Raw genomic sequence first — 17682 nt, forward strand, 5'->3', positions numbered from 1 at the left:
GGTGGCATGCACCTATAATCCCAGCTACTTGGGAGGCTGAGGCAGGAGAATCACTTGAACCTGGGAGGTGGAGGTTGCAGTGAGCCAAGATCATGCCATTGCACTCCAGCCTGGGCAAAAAGAGTGAAACTCCATCTCAAACAGTAAATAAATAAATAAAGACTGTTATGTATGACATTCTTTGACACCTAATCAAAGATACATGGTTAAACTTATGCTTATTTAGACCTTTCTAATGCTGCAGTTCCCAAAGTTCTCCTCCCCTAACACACAAGCACTGAAAATCATGAATCATTCTTTAAAAGACCATATATTAGGAATTCATAGGAACTGAGTTTTTAAGATCTTGTTCACAGTCTTAATTTATAAATCACTGAATGAGAACAAAAGATCTAACATTTCTGTCTTAGTAGATGTGCTGTGTGACATATAGTACGTTACTAAGCCTTTTATCTGTCTGGAAAATGGATCTGAACCCTACTTCTAACTTACCTTTTAAGAGACATTGGGAAGGAAATGGGTAAAAGGACCTAGAGGGCTTTCACATTTGTCAGCTCTGTAAACTCAAATTATTTGAAGACATTGCTAAGGTCTTCATTCTCTTTATTTTCTTGAGCTGAAACAGATAAGATAGTCGTTGGTTCATCAGTGGCCCCTGGCAACACTGCTCCATCCCCATCCTCTCCCACCTCTCCTACTTCTGATGCCACGACCTCTCTGGAGATGAACAATCCTCATGCCATCCCACGCCGGCATGCTCCAATTGAACAGCTTGCTCGCCAAGGCTCCTTCCGAGGATTTCCTGCTCTTAGCCAGAAGATGTCACCCTTTAAACGCCAACTATCCCTACGCATCAATGAGTTGCCTTCCACTATGCAGAGGAAGACTGATTTCCCCATTAAAAATGCAGGTAATGTAGCATCTACCTGACTCACTGGGTACTCGAGCACTGAAGCATTCTCATCACTTCCCATGAAGACACTGATCCCATTAAACTAGGCATTCCTCTTTCCCTGAGGTTGGTTGATAGTTGTATCTTTTGTCATTCCCCATAGTGGGAAAACTAAGGTCCATGGAGGGGGATGTGAATCCATAATTTCTCTTCAACAAACAGGCATCAGAGCCATTGTGGAATTTCTAGCCCAAGCCTCAAGATTTGTGGTTTGTCTCGATGTAAGGGCATTCACTGCCTCTCAGCCAACCTGCTTCCAAACATCAAGGGTCTCAAGTTTCTATTCTTATTCTGCCATTTGGGACCCAGCAGGGAATTAATTAAAGAGGCCTTAGAAACACATAGCATTACCAGCAGAAGAAATGGATATGTGCTCATTGTTCTTCTGGCTGGTTGGCTCCATAGGGAGGAAACTCTAGACAGGTGTCTCGTGTACATCTAAGATCTGTTGTTCGTCACAGACAGTGGACTTGTTCACAAATATTCATTACCTTTCAGAACTGTCCCACAGGCCTTCGTACAGCTATGCCAGCCCCTATAGGTCTATCCTCATCGTAAAATCTGTAGCTAAAGTATTAGATCTGGTCAGTGGTTTTGTTGGGCTCTATTTTACCTCGCTCTGAGACATGTCAAGCCATTGCTATAACAGAATATGAGGAAGCTGTCTCAATAGGCCATTCCTACTGATGGTATTAAAGTACAGAGTTAAGTTCATCTGACAGATGAAACTAGGCCTAAAGAATAGTTGGACTAGATGATTACAGAGGGTCTTTTCAGCTCTCAGCTCAGGTACCTCATTTCAGCTCAGTCTCCTTCTAGGGCAGACAAGGAATAAAAACTATTATTCTCTTTACAGATGAGCAAACAGAGCTTTAGCACACATAATTAGCTTCCTTAGTGATACAAAAGTATCCTAGAGTCTGTATTAAGATTAAAGGCCCTAGCGTCCTACACCTCTGCTCACTTTTTCATGTTATCATAGATCATATGCTAAGTACTAGAGACTTTGGAGAAAAATGAGATTGATGACATTATCATAGTTGTTACAGAGAAAAGCACTGAGCATCCACTAGTGTCCCAGACTTTAACCCATTTTCCTGACAGAATTACTAAAGGCTCCAGAACCTAATTCAGATCACAGCCTTGAGAACACGTTGGAAGGCATACAGGTTGCATATGTCTTCCAGAAAGATCTGGCTAGCTAAACATCTTGGCACAAAAAGGACAGATTCCCAACAGTGTTATAAGAGGAGGAAATGAAGAAATAAGAGAGGAAGATGTGCCTTAGTACATTAATTGCTGACATTTTATACTTTCCCATCTGAAAAGCCAATGAAATTGTGGCCAGTAAATTTTTTGAAACTGGTTTTGTAGCCCCGCCATACAGTTAATTGAGCCTTTTTTTCCATAAACAAGAGATACTGTATAAAATGCCAGCTTGCATCATACTGTCAAATTTCAGGATTATTCCGTTTTTGTGTCTGGAGCCATTTTCTGTTTGCCTTGCAGTGCCAGAGGTAGAAGGGGAGGCAGAGAGCATCAGCTCCCTGTGCTCACAGATCACCAATGCCTTCAGCACACCTGAGGACCCCTTCTCATCTGCTCCGATGACCAAACCAGTGACAGTGGTGGCACCACAATCTCCTACCTTCCAAGGTTGGTGCCCTGTGACCTGCTCAGCTGTTCTCTTTACAACCAGTACTTTTAGTACACTGCTCACTGACTGTAAGTTGGCATCCTGAGCTTCCCAACACCTGGTCAGACCCATTAATTTCTTATTTGATGTCTTAGATTCATTGATTTCTCTATTCAACAATGTCTTTGTGCTTTGTTCCCCTTCCTGTTTTCTAAGATGTCTGTGTCATACTGCGTGTGCCCATCTTTCACCCCATTCTATAAGAAATTTCTATAGTCCCAACCTACTACTTTATTTCCCACTTGACTGTTAAAGATCAGCATACCCAGCCAGTTTCCCAAAAGCAGTAGTCATCAGAATTGGTTCAAAGGTTATGCTTTCTTTAGTGTAGTTGTTCTCAACCAGGGGCAAAATTTGTCATTCACTGTCTGGAGACATTTTGGGGCTTTACAAGTTGGGGGTTGGGGGTGTTACTGGCATGTGGTTAGAGGCCAAGAATGCCACTAAACATCCTTCAGTGTAAAGGACAGCACCCACAACAAAGGATTATCCAGCCCAAAATGTCAGTGGTGCCAAGGTTGACAAGCCCTGGACTCACCTAGTCTCTGCCCTGTCAGAGAGGCTCATAAAGAAAAAGGCACTCCTTTGAGCTCTGTAGTTCATCTTCTATAACAAGTATCTTAAAATTTGCGTTTGTGGCATTGAAGAGTTAAAAGTTGTTTTCAGAGATACTAAATAGTGGATATTGACTTGGAGGTCAGCAAAGAATTTATGTAACTTAAATTACAGACTTGTAGAATTTCAGCTGCTATAATTGCTGTTTCTCCGGTTCTTTCGAAAGGAGCTCAGAGAAAGTTTTACTCTGGAGATAGTGCCCTGCTTCTACTGGAAGAACTGCACGCTTTTCCTCCAAGGGTCTTTTTCTTTTTCTTTTTAATAAACCTTCATAGTCATGTATACCAAATGACTTTTCATGTCATCTAACAAACATTTATAATACCAGTAATAATAGGCACAATTTATTGAGCACTTACACATTGCTTGCCACATTGTGGTAGGTATTCATGCATTATTTCATTTAATCCCCACAACAACCTTGTGAGGTAGGTGTTACAGATGAAAAAAAAAAAGAGGCTCAGAGAGGATAAGTAAATTGCCCAAATCATACTGACAGGATTTAAACTCAGGTCTTCCTGAATATAGTACCCATTACATTCTGCTGATTCTGCCTGCCTACAAGGCACTAAGTGCACACAATTGAATATTTCAGTTTCCTTTCCCTGCCTTTGAAGGGCTCCCAGTTTCTAGGTGAAAAAAAAATTTATTTTGTCAACGAAAAAGCAAAGGCAGTCTTTTAGACAAATCCTAGGTAAATAGTACCAACACCGGCCAGGCGCAGTGGCTCACGCCTATAATCCCAACACTTTGGGAGGCTGAGACAGGCAGATCGCCGGAGGTCAGGAGTTTGAGACCAGCCTAGCCAACATGATGAAACCCCGTCTCTACTAAAAATACAAAAGTTAGCCGGGCATGGTGGCAGGCACCTGTAATCTCAGCTACTCGGGAGGCTGAGGCAGGAGAATCACTTGAACCTGGGAGCCAGAGGTTGCAGTGAGCCGAGATCATTGCACTCCAGCCTGGGTGACAAGAGCGAGACCCCCATCTCAAATATATATACATGGTACCAACACCATAGGCATAGGCTGTCCAGTCCTAAAAAGGACATAATTATATTGTAGGTCAGGGGAAGGTGCTTGTCTACACCATACTAAATGTTATTGAGAGTTGGGCTAAGGAGTAGAAACTAATATAGATATCTGGAATAAAAGGAACAAGCGTTTGCAGATTTTAATAAGGGGAGATGAGGAAAGAATAGTAGGTACTTTGTGATATTGTAAACATCACAGGGGGGGAAACATCTTTGTAAAAAGTTGAAATTAATTCTGTAGCAAATTACAAATTTATCAAGCAAATGAAAACATACCAACTTTGATTTCTCATCTGTAATAGGGGGATAATACCAGACTCATGGGGTTTTCGAGAGAATTAAATGAAATGATGCATGTAAAATATTAGCTTAATGACTAGCACATAATAACGAATCATGTACACATTTTAACTTTTGAAAAGGAAACAAGGAGTAATTTTTTTTTTTTTTTGAGATGGAGTCTTACTCTGTTGCCCAGGCTGGAGTGCAGTGGTGTGATCCCGGTTCATTGCAACCTCCGCCTCCCAGGTTCAAGCGATTCTCCTGCCTCAGCCTCCCTAGTAGCTAGGATTACAAGTGCACGCCGCCAAGCCCAGCTAATTTTTGTATTTTTAGTAGAGACGGGGTTTCGCCATGCTAGCCAGGCTGGTCTCGAACTCCTGACCTCAGGTGATCCACCCACCTCAGCCTCCCAAAGTGCTGGGATTACAGGCGTAAGCCATCATGCCTGGCCTATTTTTAACCAGTATTATTGTTAACATAATTTGACCTTTTGGAAAAGTGAAGAAGAGGGAAATGCTGTACCTACTTCATTATGCCAAAGGCTAAGCTATATTTAGAATAGTTAGATATTTTTTGCTACTCCTAAGACAGAGCAGCTCTGTTCACCTTAATTTGAAATTGTTGTTGTAGGTTTCATTTCCCCTCTCCCCATGAACATATTTTCCTAGGACAGTCATTTGACTTTACTATACAACCATTTAAAAATTACAACCTCTAATTCCTTCTTTGCCTAATGGTATGTACATCCAATGCAAGATATCATGGTTTTCCCAAATATCAACTCTTCTCTCTCTCCATTCCACCAGTATTGTACATTCACTTGACTGACGCAGCTCCAAGGGATCACTTGTACACCCTGCATGAATTAACTCCATTGATGTTGTCTGCTCCCATTGTAGCTAATGGCACTGACTCAGCCTTCCATGTGCTTGCTGCTAAGCCAGCCCATACTGCTCTAGCACCCGTAGCAATGCCTGTGCGTGAAACCAACCCTTGGGCCCATGCCCCTGATGCTGCTAACAAGGAAATTGCAGCCACATGTTCGGGTAAGGTGGCCACAGATGGTGTTGAGGATTTCTGGGATCAGATAAGTGACCCTGGTTCTAAAACTCAGCCAGTTAGCTGAGTGGGAACTAGGGAGGAATCCTTTCAGGAAACCTACGTTCCCTCCTGGAAATAAGCTGCTTACATAAGGATGGTGAAGGAGAACAAAAGAGATCAGACTGATAGTCATTAGGACTGTGGAACCAAACCATCCGTAGAGCTTTTATAAAATACAGATTCCGGCTAGGCGTGGTGACTCATGCCTGTAATCCCAGCAGTTTGGGAGGCCGAGGTGGGTGGATCACGAGGTCAGGAGATTGAGACCATCCTGGCCAACATGGTGAAACCCTGTCTTTATTTAGCCAGACGTGGTGGCATGCACGTATAGTCTAGTCCCAGCTACTTGAGGCTGAGGCAGGAGAATCGCTTGAACCCGGGAGACGGAGGTTGCAGTGAGCCAAGATTGTGCCACTGCACTCCAGCCTGGGCGCCAGAGCAATACTCTGTCTCAAAAAAAGAAAAAAAAAAAGCAGATTCCAGGGCCCCACCTCAGAAAATCCATCACTGGATTTGGTGACGTGCAGACATGCCTGTAGAAAGAGGAGGCCCTGCCTTGTACAATAGGAGGCCTACAAAAAGTGTTACAAAAAGCACTTCATTTTTGCTTTTTTGTACCTTCTAGTTTTTCTGTAAAAAACATCTATTAATTATAATAACCAAAAAAAATTTTTTTTTCTTTTTTTTTGAGACGGAGTATTGTTCTGTCACCCAGGCTGGAGTGCAGTGGCACAATCTTGGCTCACTGCAACCTCCATCTCTAGGGTTCAAGCAACTCTCCTGCCTCAGCCTCCCGAGTAGCTGGGACTACAGGTGCATGTCACCATGCCCAACTCATTTTTGTACTTTTAGCAGAAATGGGGTTTCCCCATGTTGGCCAGGCTGGTTTTGAACTGACCTCGTGATCCACCCACCTTGGCCTCCAAAAGTGCTGGGATTATAGGTGTGAGCCACCACACCTGGCCTCAAAAGGTTTTAACATAAGTAATAAAGGCAGTTCACCACAAAGACAACATATTTCTGGAAGCCAGGCAGGGGCCAGCAAGATATGGCCAGATTACTGGTTATTTTCTTTTTGCTCTGTGAGAGCAGAAGATGAATTGCCTTGGGCCCTTTAGAGGATGTGCAAGCTAGGTTTTTTTTGTTTGTTCGTTTTCTGAGACAGAGTCTTGCTCTGTCACCAGGCCGGAGTATCTCGGTTCACTGCACCCTCTGCCTCTCAGGTTCAAGCAATTCTCTTGTCTCAGCCTCCTGAGTAGCTGGGACTACAGATACATATCACCACGCCCAGCTAATTTTTGTATTTTTAGTAGAGACGGGGTTTCATCATGTTGGCCAGGATAGTCTCAATCTCTTGACCTCAGGTGATCCGCCCACCTCAGCGCGCCTGGGTTGTTTTTTTTTTTTTTAAGACAGAGTTCTCACTGTGTTGCCCAGGCCAGAGTGCAGTGGCATAGTCATAGCTCACTGCAGCCTCGAACTCTTGGGCTCAAGTAGTCCTCCTGCCTCAACCTCACAAGTAGCCGGGATGACAGGTGCGAGCCACCACAACCAGCTAGTTTCTGTATTGTGGATGAGCCATACCAACAGGGAGGGGTTTCTGACATCAGTCAGCTGCCTTGGTTTAATGCATTTGAGCTATATCTAGACAGTGCTTCAGTGTGGCTGACACAGCAGCATGGTCTTGACAAGTTTTCTTCATCCTACCACAAAATCCCAGTTGGTAATAGACTTTCCTCCTACCTATCAAAACCACAAAATGTCCCACTGGGGTGACATGTTGTACATGTTAGGATCATTCAAATAAGGTGAGGAAAGATGCCCCTAACGGATTCTTTTGTCTCTCATCTTGTTGGTTCCAGGGACCGAGTGGGGTCAATCTTCTGGTGCTGCCTCTCCAGGTCTCTTCCAGGCCGGTCATAGACGTACTCCCTCTGAGGCCGACCGATGGTTAGAAGAGGTGTCTAAGAGCGTCCGGGCTCAGCAGCCCCAGGCATCAGCTGCTCCTCTGCAGCCAGTTCTCCAGCCTCCTCCACCCACTGCCATCTCCCAGCCAGCACCACCTTTCCAAGGGAATGCATTCCTCACCTCTCAGCCTGTGCCAGTGGGTGTAATCCCAGCCCTGCAGCCAGCCTTTGTCCCTGCCCAGTCTTATCCTGTGGCCAATGGAATGCCCTATCCAGCCCCTAATGTGCCTGTGGTGGGCATCACGCCCTCCCAGATGGTGGCCAATGTATTTGGCACTGCAGGCCACCCTCAGGCTGCCCACCCCCATCAGTCACCCAGCCTGGTCAGGCAGCAGACATTCCCTCACTACGAGGCAAGCAGTGCTACCACCAGTCCCTTCTTTAAGCCTCCTGCTCAGCACCTCAACGGTTCTGCAGCTTTCAATGGTATAGATGATGGCAGCTTGGCCTCAGCAGACAAACATACAGAGGTTCCTACAGGCACCTGCCCGGTGGATCCTTTTGAAGCCCAGTGGGCTGCATTAGAAAACAAGTCCAAGCAGCGTACTAATCCCTCCCCTACCAACCCTTTCTCCAGTGACTTACAGAAGACGTTTGAAATTGAACTTTGAGCAATCCCTATGGCTGTGTATCTTGTCCATACCAGACAGGGAGCAGGGGACATTAGAGGTCAAAGGAGCAAAACAGACTTTGTCTCCTTAGTACTCTTTTCACTAATCCCAAAGGTCCCAAGGAACAAGTCCAGGCCCAGAGTACTGTGAGGGGTGATTTTGAAAGATGTGGGAAAAAGCATTCCTAGAGAAAAGCTGCCTTGCAATTAGGCTAAAGAAGTCAAGGAAATGTTGCTTTCTGTACTCCTTCTTCCCTCACCCCCTTACAAATCTCTAGTAACAGAGAGGCAAAGTATCTGAACAAGAATCTATATTCAAAGCACATTTACTGAAATATAAAACACAACAGGAAGCAAAGCAATCTCCCTTTGTTTTTCAGGCCATTCACCTGCCTCCCGTCAGTAGTGGCCTGTATTAGAAATCAAGAAAGAACAGGGTGGTTTGTGCTCAGGCTAGGGAAGAGAGAGGCAGGCTCTGCTGCCAGAATTCCCAGGAGGGCATATCAGCAACTGCCCAGCAGAGCTATATTTTGGGGGAGAAGTTGAGCTTCCATTTTGAGTAACAGAATAAATATTATATATATCAAAAGCCAAAATCTTTATTTTTATGCATTTAGAATATTTTAAATAGTTCTCAGATATTAAAAAGTTGTATGAGTTGTAAGTAATCTTGCCAAAGGTAAAGGGGTTAGTTGTAAGAAATTGTACATAAGATTGATTTATCATTGATGCCTACTGAAGTAAAAAGAGGAAAGGCTGGAAGCTGCAGACAGGATCCCTAGCTTGTTTTCTGTACTTCATTGTAAGTAGCACATTGCAACAACAATCATGCTTATGACCAATACAGTCATTAGGTTGTAGTTTTTTTTTTAAATAAAGGAAAAGCAGTATTGTCCTGGTTTTAAACCTATGATGGAATTCTAATGTCATTATTTTAATGGAATCAATCTAAATATGCTGTATAGAGAATGTATCTTTTATATATTGCTACAATTTCCTTATGTTAATCCTTTAACACTAAGGTAACATGACATAATCATACCATAGAAGGGAGCACAGGTTACCATATTGGTTTGTAATATGGGTCTTGATGGGTTTTGTTTTATCCTTTAAATTTTGTTCCCATGAGTTTTGTGGGGATGGGGATTCTGGTTTTATTAGCTTTGTGTGTGTCCTCTTCTCCCAAACCCCCTTTCGGTGAGAACATCCCCTTGACAGTTGCAGCCTCTTGACCTCGGATAACAATAAGAGCTCATCTCATTTTTACTTTTGAACGTTGGCCTTACAATCAAATGTAAGTTATATATATTTGTACTGATGAAAATTTATAATCTGCTTTAACAAAAATAAATGTTCGTGGTAGAAGCTTTGCCCATGAAGGGCTATTCTTTCCCCTTTCCTTTATTAGTAAATGAATGTACTTTTCATTCTTTTGGTCTCTCTCTCCATTCTACTGCTGCTGCAAATCCCTAGTTTAGTGACTAGAAAAATACCCTTAAGATTCATATTTTCATTCATACTTTAAGTTAATCCTGAGTGTATCTCTAAAGTCAGATTCTTGCTGCTCAAAGTGTGGTCTGGAACAGCAGCATGGATGTCACCTAGGAGCAGGTTAGACATGCAGAGTCTCAGCCGCACCCCAGGACTGGGGCAGTGCCTCTCAACCTGGGCTATGCAGTAGAATCACCTGAGGATACTGTTTTAAAATCCTAACGCCTGGCCTATATTCCAGACCAATTAAATCAAAATGTTAGTGGGGCAGGGGGGCCCCCCAGGTTGTGTTTTGGATTTTTTTAAGCTTGCAATATGGTAGAAAGTTGAGAACCACTGGCCTAGAATGAGTTTTACCTCTAATCTTAGCCCACTATTCTGTGACTGGTTCTATTAGAACTAGTTAGCTGCTAGTTAACCTCAAACTTACCTTCTGACATGTTTATACCAATAGGCCAGATTCTGGTTTAATTAAACTGGGGAGTCCAAGAAAGTGGCCTTTATTTTCCAATTTCTATAGCAAAACCAGCCATAAGTGAACATGGATGCTCTTCAGTATTTTTCCAGTATTAAATGAAAAAAGACCTCTGCCCCAGCCCACATCTCCTTTGTTGAATGAGTAGTAGCAGACTGAGAAGTGTCACTCACCCATGATGTGGTTTGTCCCTTTTCCAGCCAGTGTGTTGGTAATAAAAGTCACCCTTCAGAGCTTTGGTCCCTGTAATGCCTGTCTTTCCTGTGTCCAGGAATAACCTTTGCTACTAGGCAGTCCTCTGGAAAATCTGTAGACGGTTAAAGTGGAAAGGGACTTGGAAGCTCATAGAATCCATACTTCTTGTTTTAGCATCAAGGAATTAGAGGTCCTGAGAGATGAAGAATGTTGTCTTCCAACTCAAACCATTTCTGAAACCATTTCCCTGTTACTGCATTGCCCACCACCCTTCCCCATTCGTATCCTCATCCTGCTAATGCTGTTTTTAATGACAGTCTGATTTTTCTCTGGCAGCAAACATTTTGCTTCACAGATTCCTACTTAAGGAAGAGAGGGGTTCCTCACTGTCACTGTACAGAGCAGGCTGGTCAGCTTTATATAGGTGCAGGTGAACCTTCACAGCCAGATTTGCATGTTGGCCTCAGGAGGGCTTCAAGGTCCAACATCTCGATGACGTAAGGAGCTTTTCTAGTTCTTTCATGCTCAGATAACAGTGCTAACTGCTGCTGTCTCATCAGAAATCCCTGTTTGAGGTCTTACATCTATTCCATTTTGCCAACAAGGGTTATGCAGTTAACCCTCTGCACCGGATTTAGAGCTGACTGAGGCACTGCCTAGAAGGGTGAGAGAGACTAGAGCAAGGAACCACGGCTGGTTGTAGCACAGAATACTTCCCTGATACAGCAAGAGTTAGCATGCCCCTTAAACAGGTGTTAACTTTGAAATCATTACACATCTCCCTGTCCAGCTTTAAATTAAGTGGAGCCCTGACAGCTAACTTTAAAACACACTGATGGGCCGGGCACAGTGGCTCATGCCTGTAATCCCAGCACTGTGGGAGGCCGAGACGGGTGGATCACCCGAGGTCGGGAGTTCAAGACCAGCCTGACCAACATGGAGAAACCCCATCTCTACTAAAAATACAAAATTAGCCAGGCATAGTGGCACATGCCTGTAATCCCAGCTACTCGGGAGGCTGAGGCAGGAGAATCTCTTGAACCCAGGAAGCAGAGGTTGCGGTGAGCCAAGATTGCACCATTGTACTCCAGCCTGGGCAAGAAGAGTGAAACTCTGTCTCAAAAAAAAAAAAAATTAAAAATCAAAAAATATATTGATGGCTGGGCATGGTGGCTCATGCCTGTAATCCCAGCACTTTGGGAGGCTGAGGTGGGCAGATCATCTGAGGTCAGAAGTTCGAGACCACCCTGGCCAACATGGTGAAACCCCGTCTCTACTAAAAACACAAAAATTACCCAGGCGTGGTGGTAGGCATCTGTAATCCTAGGCTGACACAGGTGAATCACGAATCCAGGAGGCGGAGGTTGCAGTGAGCTGAGATTATGCCATTGCACTCCAGCCTGGGCAACGAGAGTGAAACTCAGTCTCAAAAAACAAACAAATGCATTGAACTATTCCTGTGTAACAGAAATTATAAAGGGAAGCTGTAAAGTAAAGGTTATTCTTATCCAAACAGATTGCTCTTCTTGACAGCAGCCTGTGGTTATGTCAGAGATGTAAACACTGCTGAAGGCTACAGAGGGAAGCTGGTACTGGCTGCTGTTGTGGCTAAATACTGGGTGGGTTTTTGAAAGAGCCAATGTATTCCAGAAGATAACTCCCTTTGCCAGCCAGAGAGAGGAAGCCAAGAGTTCATCTTCCTTTCTTCCCAGCTCTATGAACTATTTTGGACTGGGGCTGGAACTAGCCTTCATCCCTACTGCCAGATGGGCTGAGCGTGAGGCTGGAAACGTGAACAGCTGGCACAGCAGAAGCTGGAGTAATACTCGTTGCCACAGAGCTGGGCCTGTAGGATCAAATCACAGTTGGCCAGCTCTGGCTGGTCGATGCACTCTCTGCCAGGGTCCCTGGGCTGGGTGGTGGGTGCTGCAGAACAACGGGGGAAAGAGAAGGTGGTGAGGAAGCTCTGTGTATGCTGAAAATTCTCACCTGCCATTTCATTTCCTCAAAGGAACACAGCATTGTATCTGCCAGATTCAAAATGAAGTGCACTTACCCTGTAACCTTTTAACAACCATACGTACAAACTCTATGAGGGATGATGATTTCTACCTGTTTTTTGACCTCACTTCAACACGCAGTGGTCCTCCCGTTATTATTTGTGGCCTCAGCCCAGTGAACAGCTCTTCCTAGACTCCCAAATATTTATTGACTGGATGATTAAACATCTCTTGAAGTTAACTCCTTACTTTCGAGACCTGAATTACTAAATGACAACTGGTTTGGCCTCTGGATTGGGAGAGCAGGTAGGATCAGCCCCAAGTAAAATTTTGAGTTAGCAAGAGCTCTTATCTTTTCCCTTTCTCTGCTGGGTTCCGCCAGCCATCAAAGTTTTGTCCCTTCAATGTCACCAGCTTATCTTAGTCACCTGGGTCCTCATCATTCCAGTTTTTCACTTTCCCCAGAGGAAGCAATGCATATTAGACAAGGTAATAGGAAAACAGTCCTTTTAACGGTGGCTCTAATGCTATACTGAGAACAAAGCCCTTATTTTATCTCCCTCTGTACTTACTAGGAACATCTATATCTCATAACTCCCTATTGAGGGTTTCATTCAGCTGGGTGTGATGGCTCATGCCTGTAATCCCAGCACTTTGTGAGGCCAAGGCGGGCAGATCACAAGGTCAGGAGTTTGAGACCACCCTGGTCAATATGGTGAAACCCCGTCTCTACTAAAAATGCAAAAATTAGCCAGGCATGGTGGCGTACCCCTGTATTCCCAGCTACTTGGGAGACTGAGGCAGAAGAATTGCTTGAACCCCAGAGGCAGAGGTTGCAGTGAGCTGAGACCACACCACTGCACTCCAGCCTGGGTGACAGAGCAAGACTGTCTCAAAAAAAAAAAAAAAAAAGTTTCATTCTACTGCTTCATCTCTCTTCTGAAAGGAGTTCTTAAAACTCAGCTGACTTAGACCAGAGCAGTATCTTCCCTGAAGTCAGACCTCAGGCAGCCAGAGAAAGCTTATCTTTCTCCTCTCTCCCCTTGTTTCCTCACAAAATACCACTAAAAGACTGTACCTAGCAGCAAACAACCTTACAAAGGTTTGGTATGTTGGTATAACCAGAATATTACCTACCTAAGTTTACATAGATAACAAAGCCATTAATTCATATTGTTTCTAAAAATCTAACTTTGGTATCAACTCTGTCTGAGCTGGTATAGCCCAAGACCTATCATAGAGGGAACTCAGCATAGTGATTAAACACACCAGCTCTGGACCCAGACTGCCTGGGCTCAATCTGGGCTCTGCCACTTACCAGCTGGGTAACTCTGGGCAAGTTGCTTAAGCCCTTTATGCACATTTCTTCATCTGTGAAATGGGACTAATAATAGCACCTACTTCACAGTGATGTTGAGAAGTCCTCCCAGTAGAGCTATGTCCCTTTTACCTCAGCCTGACTACCCCAAGGCCTCCTACCCTGGTGCTAACACTGAAGTTCAATGTGCCACCCAACCACGAGTAGGGCAGGGTTAGGCAGCCTCACGCCATGTGACCCAACAAAAAATGAACAGGTGAGAGCAGCCAGCAGAGGACCGGAAGACAGTGGCCAGACTGAGGCCATGTCTGTCTCATCTGGGCACACATCTCAGGTCATTTCAGCTTGGTGACCAGGTATCAGGCAAGTTTCTCTTTTTTTCTTCCATATAATCCCATCTGGAGCTCATCGCAAACATAATGTCTAGATCCTCTTAACAGTTCTCTCACTGTGAATACTTCAGCAAATCCAAATTGCCTGTAAGATGCATTATTTTTGTACCAAGAAAATAACACTGCCAATGAAATGACACAATTCTGATACCATCAATTAGGATGCAGACCAACTTCAGAGATGTGAAAAGATGTGAAATCTGCATTTTGCTTTGTCTCAGAGCCTTGATTTGGTTATTATGTAGACAAGGTCAACCTTCTGGACATGATACAGGTGAAAAGTAGTCCCTGGAGTGTGGTGCTTCTGCCAAGGTTACTCCATCATTGTGCAGCCAGGCACTTAGTCACCAAGTATCTGAGTGTTGCGGCTCTTGTAGCTCAGCAAGCAGGAGGGAATGGAGGGAAGAACGGGCTGTAACGCTCCCGTTCACCAAGCTGCGAGCGGCGGGAACATTTGCCCCTGTAACACCCCCTTGGGGCTCCGCGGTTGTCATCTCCGAGTGCACCACCCTGTTCTCCTTGTCTATACGTCAGCACCCAGCGCGGAGCCGCCACGGGCGTGGATCCCGGCAGGTAGCGCCAGCGGAGCACAGCCTGCGGGGCCGAGTGGGCGGAGCAAGACCGTGGGCCGAGCGAAGCCCGGGACAGAGGTCCAGGCGGCCGGCTGGCGAAGCGGCAGGAAGGAACCCTGTAACCCTCCCTCCCGCTCGAGCAACAAGTGAGAAGCCGCTGGGTACCGTTTCCTGCCACAACACTAGCACCTAGTGATGCCAAGCACTGAGCTGGGCCCTGGGGAGGCAAATCCCAACTGCTGTCTAAAGAGACCATAGACAGGAAGCCAACAAGTCAGTCTCACTCACAAAGCAACATTTCAGCCACATTCAACTTCTAGTACTGGCCAGTCTCCACCCTCAGCCCGGCAGCCAGGAGGCAGCCAGGCCTGCCCCTCTTAGTGTAGCCATGCTCCTGGCATGGCGCTACAGCCCTGATTGTCAGGAATGCCCAGAAGACCAGGCAGGAAGGGCCCTGGCACACTCCACCAAGGCCTGTATCAGGCCTGTGAGAACTGGCAGCTTGGCCCGAGGTACCACTCTGTCTTCAGTCCCTCAGTGAACAAAAACCAAGGACACAAGGAAGCACAGGCTGGGGGGTGAGCAAAGCCCTTTCCCCCTTTCCCTCTTGCTTATTTGAACATACCTCTTGTAAGTATGAACACTGAGCCACAGTCTGTTTCGTCAGTTCTGATGTGGACTTATTTTCACATCTCTCAAGTTGGTCTGCATCCTAACTGATGGTATCAGAATTGTGTCATTTCATTGGCAGTATTTTTTTCTTGGTACAAAAGTAATGCATCTTACAGGCAATTTGGATTTGTTGAAGTATGATAGAGTGGTAGCTAGAGGAGGTAAGGCTACAATATCAAATATCAAATGATGCAAGTAAGAGGCCACTTAGGTACAAGTATAGTAATTTCGTGGGGGAAAAAAAAAACATGGGGAGTCAAAAGACAGGAGCTCTAGTCCCAGGTGGGCCTCATTTGCTGTGTGACCAGTGGAAACACCACTTAGGCTCTCTGCATACCTGTCTCTTTTGTAAAATAGTGGTGATAATCCCTGCCTTTTCCTTTCTGGGTTATATGGTCAAATGGCCATAAAGGCACTTTTCAGTCACAGAACCACCTTTTTGCCACCCTGATTACAGTGGACAGATTTTAAGTGGTCTGCCTTAAGTTTTAAGTTTTATAATGAAATTCCAGGCAGCCATATGTCTCAAAATCGGTGAGTCTGAATGTCCTGCATGCATTAATGTCTATTAAGCTATCTCCAGGGGCCCAGCAGAGCATCATTTCCTTCATCTCCATTACAACCCTCTCAGGTGGTAGAGCAGTCCCACTGTAGAGAGTAGGAAAATGAGGCTCAGGAAGGTAAGCCCCTTGCCCCAAGTCACACTACCAGCAACTGGCAGGGTGAGCCAGGATTCAAACCAGAGTCCCTCAGACTGCAGAACCAGCCCTCGAGAACCAGTAAATATACAGGGGAATGCCCTTCCCATCCCCAGATATAGACCTTTCCTACCTGGTGAGACCACCTTCACCTCGGTGCTGCGGCTGACTGCCTGACTCCCCTGGTAGGCGCTGCATGTGTAGGAGCCCTCATCCCTGACCCGCAAGTTGTAGATGAGCAGTGTGCCATCTGGGGACTGGTGGACACGGTGGCCGTCAGCCTGCACAGGTAGCCCATTCCTGGAGGAGAGAGGACACTGGGAGAGCTATCAAGGGCCTCTGGAGGCCTGGGAGACAGAGGGAAGAGGTCATCAAAGGCCATTCTAGAGTCAACCATTCCCACCCCTTGAGGGCAAAGAGGTGGAGGAGAGGGAGAAATAAAAAATGACCAAGGTTTCTAGCTTAAGCGGGTTACTGGGTGACGGTGGTGCCCCTCCAACCTTGGGCGATCCAAGGCTGGGGTGAATGGTGAGGTTCTTTTCTGCTATTTCAAATTTGAGGTGCCTGTGAGATAGCAGGAGGCCTCAGATTTGAAGTGTGGAGCTCAAGAGTCCAGACCCAGATAGTGTGTCAGCATCGCACTGACTCAGCGAAGTGCATGTCTATGAGGTGATCCAAGTCACACAGGACGAAACCAAGGACAGACCCTGAGGCACATCAGAAGACAGTGGTTCCTGGAGCCAAGGGAAGGGAGAACGTCAAGAAGGAGCATACGGCAAGCAGAACAACACTACAGGTCACATCAAGACTGCCAGGTGTCCCGTGGAGTTAGGGAAAGAGGCAGTGACCTTGGCCAGGAGAGTGTCCTGGAGCAGGGGCTGATGTGCGGCCCCACTGCAGGCCCTGAGAAGTGAGTAGGGAGATGAACAGGCAGAGGCAATCAACATGGACAGCTGTAAAGGGGACACTGTGTCAGCGTAGGGTCTGCAGGAACATAGAGGCTCAATGGAAGGTGGTTGTGAAGAGGGGAGTTCTGTGCATGTTTGCTGCTGGAAAGATCCAGGAGAGGCCAGTGTGGAGAAGCGGGCCTGACAAGCTGATCAGGGGACGGCTGGACTGAGCACACCAGTGGGGAAACCTCTAGCAGCTCCCACTGCCTTCCCTGGGCTCGAGGCCACACAAGACACAGATGCCCTCTGCAACCCCATCACCTCTCCTGGCCAGTGCATTGGCCGGTTCCCATCCTGGTGTCCTCTCTCAGTGTCCACCTTTGGCACTTGCTGCTTCCTTTACCAAGAACATCCTTTGCCATCCTTAGCTATTACAGTGCAGCCAGAGTCATTTCCTGGCCCCCCCCCCCTTCCTTGACACTCCTCTGTGCACAGAGGGCACTTACAGCAAAACACATCTGGAGCTCCTGGGATGCTGGGCCATCTGCCCGGGAGTACCCTGGGGCTCAGGTGACCCCAGGATTCCCAGAACCTGGCCTAGTCCTGACACATTACAGGGAGGGAGGGAGGGAGGGAGGGGGCAAAAAATGTCTACTAAATGAATGGACAAATATAAAACCGATTGATCTGGGGTAAAAGACCACTGAAGTCCCCAAAGCTGAG

General features: G+C 45.8%; 2 protein-coding genes across 8 annotated transcripts in view; one reads left to right on the top strand and one right to left on the bottom strand.

Moving 5' to 3' along the window:
* The window catches only part of NUMB (numb homolog (Drosophila)), a 223828-nt gene extending 214204 nt beyond the window's left edge, over positions 1-9624 (top strand). For 3 of the 7 annotated variants that reach the window (XM_011983093.1, XM_011983092.1, XM_011983094.1), the window contains 4 exons: positions 617-910; positions 2462-2608; positions 5478-5624; positions 7542-9623. In XM_011983093.1, the coding sequence (XP_011838483.1) occupies positions 617-910; positions 2462-2608; positions 5478-5624; positions 7542-8257 (1304 nt within the window). In that variant the 3' untranslated portion in view covers positions 8258-9623. Of the gene's footprint in view, positions 1-616; positions 911-2461; positions 2609-5477; positions 5625-7541 lie in introns of all 7 variants that reach the window. The other 4 variants (XM_011983096.1, XM_011983098.1, XM_011983097.1 and 1 more) reach the window with 2 other exon arrangements.
* Positions 9625-10213: 589 nt separating this feature from the next.
* Positions 10214-17682, bottom strand: part of PAPLN (papilin, proteoglycan-like sulfated glycoprotein) — a 31112-nt gene continuing 23643 nt past the window's right edge. The window contains exons 26-27 of the mRNA XM_011983153.1: positions 16203-16369; positions 10214-12343 (exon numbers count right to left, since the gene is read on the bottom strand). Coding sequence (XP_011838543.1) covers positions 12174-12343; positions 16203-16369 — 337 coding nt within the window. The 3' untranslated portion in view covers positions 10214-12173. The remainder of the gene's footprint in view (positions 12344-16202; positions 16370-17682) is intronic.

This window comes from Mandrillus leucophaeus, unplaced genomic scaffold (genome assembly GCF_000951045.1).
Source record: "Mandrillus leucophaeus isolate KB7577 unplaced genomic scaffold, Mleu.le_1.0 Scaffold246, whole genome shotgun sequence".
Classification (NCBI taxonomy): Eukaryota; Metazoa; Chordata; class Mammalia; order Primates; family Cercopithecidae; genus Mandrillus; species Mandrillus leucophaeus.